At 45.3% G+C, this 5,143-nt stretch overlaps 1 protein-coding gene across 1 annotated transcript; it reads right to left on the reverse strand.

The window, feature by feature from the left end:
• Positions 1-1,383: 1,383 nt before the first annotated feature.
• LOC112290283 (receptor-like protein 4) lies at positions 1,384-4,792 on the reverse strand. The gene is made up of 10 exons (XM_024536411.3): positions 4,570-4,792; positions 4,065-4,290; positions 3,138-3,964; positions 2,886-3,033; positions 2,664-2,735; positions 2,445-2,516; positions 2,212-2,283; positions 2,037-2,114; positions 1,749-1,918; positions 1,384-1,626 (listed from the first exon to the last, which is right to left on the reverse strand). Exons 1-10 carry the CDS (start codon positions 4,655-4,657, stop codon positions 1,493-1,495), a joined length of 1,887 nt encoding a protein of 628 aa, XP_024392179.1. The 5' UTR covers positions 4,658-4,792; the 3' UTR covers positions 1,384-1,492.
• Between the last annotated feature and the right edge of the window lie 351 nt (positions 4,793-5,143).

Here is a 5,143-nt window from a genome sequence, read left to right on the forward strand (position 1 = left end):
GAAATATGATTCTACTAATGATATGAATAGGAGTAATTCTGACAAAGTTTTCACTGAAAAGTAAGCATCGCAAATGCCTAGAGGATTTGATTAATGTACACGAGATTTCTATTGATATGGTTCATGTTGCTCATGGAGAGCTGTTGAAATATGCTTCACTTTTCTGAATATAGACATATATATATATATATATATATATATATATGTTTATTTTTATTTATACTTATCAATATCAATCAAAAACAAATGTAGTCCACCATGAGTAACTTATAAGCTCTCTTTTGATGATAAGAACGACCAAAACAGTTGCACGGAATCAACAGATCAATCCGTGTAAATCAGTCACACCAAATTTGTTCACAGCTTTTGTGGAAGATTGTAACCTTATTGTAGCGAAGGAAATCGACCAAAGCCAAGAGAGAAAATTGACAGCATTTGTTTAGTTCAAGTGCCGAAGACCTGGATTGAGGATATGGACCACGTTGTTAAAAAGAGAAGGGCGAGGCAACCGATCTGGTTCCGATCTTGGAAAATGTGGATTTGTTCAGATCTGGGCAGGTACCTCGCACCATCACCTACAAACATATCGTTCGGTGCTTGAGGAAATACCTCAACGTATGAAGCTGGGTTGTTGCACAAGTGGTGTCCACTTCTTCGTTTTGTGCAGCTACTTAGAGGTACTTGTTGGACATTAAGCAAAGGCGGAGACTTGAGACCTCCTCTACCACAATGTCCACCAACACGTTCATCATATGAGAAGACCGCTCAGCAGAACGAGGTTGATTCCGTCAGTGATGGGGGAATACCCCATAATGTAGACGGCGCTGAGAGCCTTGAGAAGATGAAACTTAGTTGGCTGCACTGGATTCTACACCACCAGGTTGAGCCCCGCGAAAGTTGACACAGTTGCAATTGGCGAATTTCGTTGTCTGGTTTTCTTTAAAGCCCTTGTGGGTTGGCAGTTCACTATGAGGTTTCTTTGCTTGAAGACACTTTGCAATTTTGAGAAGATAATTCTGTGTTTCGTCTGTGAGAATAGCACGGTATTGTTACAAGTTGGTCTGTAGATTTCTCAATACAGAGAACTCTCTGTATTCCACTTCTGCGGACATTAATTCCGTCTGCGTGTGTAACATATCATGTATTTTCTATGAATTCTAAGCTATGGGAGTAATAACTTCAGGGGTTTGCCTTCAATTCTAGAGGGCATTGAACGCTGCAACTTACCGAGAACACCTACATCTATCTCTCTCCGACAGATGAGGCGAAAATGATCAGAAAATTCTCAAGTTTACGGAACAGTGCGAAATTTCCAAACCTGAGAGAGTTCGCCAAACTGGAATAAAACCAAACTTGTGCATCGTGTCGCTGGAGGATAAGGGGTCATTGAAGTCCGACGTTGGACTAAGGAGTGTTGATAGCAGACTTGCTGCTGGTGCACATCTATTTGATAAAATCCAATAATACAGGAGCGAATGAAACACAAGCTCCTTCAGTAGGGATTTAGGGGAGTAGCCTCCGTGTAAGCAGGCGCAGGCCGACTAAAGTGATTCTGAAGCACGTTCCTGGCCATCTGCACATCGCGCACAAATGTTGTGCGTGCCTTGGCATACGGTGCATCTCGAGCTGCAATCGAGAACATGCAAGGGCGAATTAGATCATCGTTCTTACAGACAGCGATGCTACTACAGGATATTTAAAGCTCATATTTTAGAAATGAAGGGGAGGAATACACTTCTGTTACTTACGGAGTCGTTGAGCCCCTCGGGAATTGGCCTTGCGCTTTCTCCAAAGGAAGATAATACCAGCAGCAAGAACACAGAGGCCAACAACGAGCGAAATCATAAGACCTAACTTCACATAGGCCTTCGTGCACGATCGTATTCCAACGCCGCATAGATCAGGATTGTTGGCAACGCTGCATACAATGGACTTTAAGAGAGTACCCTGAGAAAGTATTTTAAAAAGGAACTCAATTCAGCTTGTGCTTACAACATGGATAATCACAAGGTTTCACGAAGTGGACGTAGACATACTTTAGAACCGCACCACGGATTGGAAGGGCTCCCAATTCCGGCGGCACCTCTCCACTTAATAGGTTGTCATTCAGCAACCTGCAACGGTCAACACGATTACCTCTGATGAGAAAGGATGGACGGCACAACTCCATGGTTTAACAGTGAGAAAGCTTTTCCGAATAGATAATCTTACAATTGCTTGAGGTTAGAGAGTTGTCCAAGACTGGCAGGGATTTGTCCATTAAGACGATTATGCGAGAGGTCCCTGCGCCATGATCAACGAAAGAATATATTATTCCAGTGCTTGCGGATCTCAAAGATATAGACTGCTACAGATCGCATTCAGAAGCCAGTTCGAAAATGGAACGCAAACATTACGATGCATGAGAAAGGTGTCCGGGTAAGCGAAGACGCAAGAGTACTCACAAAGAGGTAAGGATAGTCAGGTTGCCAAACGAGGAGGGAATCACTCCATCCAAGATATTGTTGCTCAAGTTCCTGCTCACATGCGACGCACACAATTAGGTGCCTTCTAGATTAACTGATGGAGCTCTGCGTTTTACTTGAGCACAAACGATGCCTTCCTGTGATTAGTCCAAAACCTTAAAACACTAAATCAAAGTATGTTATTAAGAAGCAACTTACAGCGATTGAAGATGATTCAACCCCACCCATCCATCACCAAGCTGGCCTCGTACTCCCTGTTGATCTAAAGCTCTGAAGTCATGCCACCTTCGTAGGTTAAGCGAAACTTGCCGTAAAGAATAACCACAGCTCAAATCTTGCCAGGGTTGCTACAATGATAAACGAAGCTAAAAGATTAAGTCATGAAGTCTGCATGCGGATGGTCGGAGACAGTGCGCTTACAGGGAAGAAACAAACCAAGCCCCGACAACCGATTCAAACGAACACTTAACACCAATCCAAGGGTGCACCGGAGGAACACAAGGGTCTCCGTTCCATCCTAAACGTGTAGGTAAATCCTGGCTCTGTTTGATGGCCTGAAGCGCCCACACTGCAGACAACGCCGTAGCCACAATCATGAGCAGGATTCTAAATTGAATACTGTTGTTAATCAACACATGGAAAAATTTCGTTAGATCGGCTTAGGTTTTGTACCATTGTCGTCTAAGGTAGCATACTCGCGCGGGATAATCTGAAAGACTTCAAATGCGTTTACAGAAACTGACCCCACGAGAGGAATGAAACTGAGTTTTAAGGTGTTGCTGGCCACGGGGATCGTCTTGTTCAGGATGAGGGCTCGGAATGGTGCTCCCGCCATCTTTACGATATCCACAGCATGAAACAGGTAATCGTCATTGACCTTTACATCAAACACTCGCATGCCAGGGGCAATGACCCCTGGTTCAATCTCCGCGAAGTGCAGCCAAATCGAGTAGTTCTGATTCGACGGCACAGAGATACTGTACGAGAGTATGCTGAGTGGCCCCGTCGTGGTAGCAGTTTGATAAATCGCCTCAGGGTAAATATTCGGCGGATTGCCGAAATTGCTGATGTTGGCATTTGTGTGCAGCATAGTAGTCGGAGATCCTGGGGCGAAGAGTGTTCGGTCTGTAGCCCAATAACGATCGCCACCCCACGCGTCGGCGTGCATCCGCGACCCATATCCAGATTCCGCAGCACCCGCTGTCACTCTCTTGATGGTCCGCATGATTACGTTCAAATTCGCAGATGATCCCAAATTGTAGGCATCCACGTATAACTGCAAAATCTCAATAGAACCAATGGCGGGGTTTCCATGACTGGAGCGGTGAAAACAAACGGTCGCAGACCCGTCCGTTATGTGAAGAAGCGAATCTCCATAGTGATTGTCGTCATATGAACTCCATCCCGGGGCTAACGAGTACACCAACGTACCCTCCAAGGACAATTCAAAAACGGGTTCCTGTCCTGCGTTATCGGTTTCTCCGAACGTGAAGAAAAACCTAGAGACGCAACCACAATCTATCAGATAGACACACTTCTGCAGAAGTAATCACCACTCGAAAACAGAAGCCATCACATTTGAGTATTGATTGCGCAAACCTCGTTAAATAATGTCCACTCGGGACGCTGATGTTGTAGCAGTTCTGAGGTCCATCTAAGCTATCAAAGTAACGAAGCGAGTTGAGATGTGTCGCAATTCCGTTCACTGCTTTCGTAGGGGCGCCCTTGCCCCCGCTGAAGCCAAAGTCTTTCGACCACACGTATCCGGTCTCGTTTGCAATTGAATCAGCAGTAGAGCCACACGCAATTCGCACTGCGAGAGGACCTGGGGTGTTGCAGAACACACATTCCTCAAGATGAGCCGATTTGTCGTACTTCTAATCTAGTTCTACTCTTCGGAAATTTGTGCACGTGAACCGAGGGCCATTCATTTAAAACACAACTGATACAAATTTCCACTCACTCCTGAAAATCGCGCGTCTTGCCGCATTCTAACAAAGTAGACTACATAGTTTCAACATTGCATCGCCGCTAGTCCCTTGGTTGCACTGAGGTGGTAATTATTACAAGGGAAATAAGGCGGTAATTAATTTAACAACATTACCTCCATTTTGAGCGGCTGCGAAAGGCCTCATAATGGCACTGCAAAGGACCGCTAAGATGGCGACGGAGTAGGCGCCTGGGAGATCCATCTTCTGGAGTTATAACGTTAGAGACGAGAGAGATAGACCTGGACTTGGGCAATTTTCTCTTTCTACGTCACTCTGCCAAGTTCCCAAGGTGCGGAGAATCTGTGCATCTCTCTCATGTCAGGGCTCTGGACCAATACAACGATAGAACCAATCCCTGCTCACTTGTACTCGAGAAGCACAATCCGTTCCGACGCCGTATGCGTCAAAGTTTAGAAATGAGGGCTCAGTGCGCATTGATAGAATCTGAAGTGCACAACTAGCTTGGTCCGGCTTTCAGATCCCATCTCAACCTTTTGTGTTCTTTCTCTACCTCTCCCTCTCCCTCTCCCTCTCTCACACACGCACAGACGATTCTCGTCACAAGAAAATACACTGGGAATTCAAATCCCGCAACAAAATTCACCTAGCTGTGCATATCCCGCAACAAACCAAATTGGACTTTTTATTCTGAAATCGCCAAAAACCAGCATCGATCGGGAAATCTAA

Source organism: Physcomitrium patens, chromosome 13 (assembly GCF_059467195.1).
Source record: "Physcomitrium patens ecotype Gransden chromosome 13, ASM5946719v1, whole genome shotgun sequence".
NCBI lineage: Eukaryota > Viridiplantae > Streptophyta > Bryopsida > Funariales > Funariaceae > Physcomitrium > Physcomitrium patens.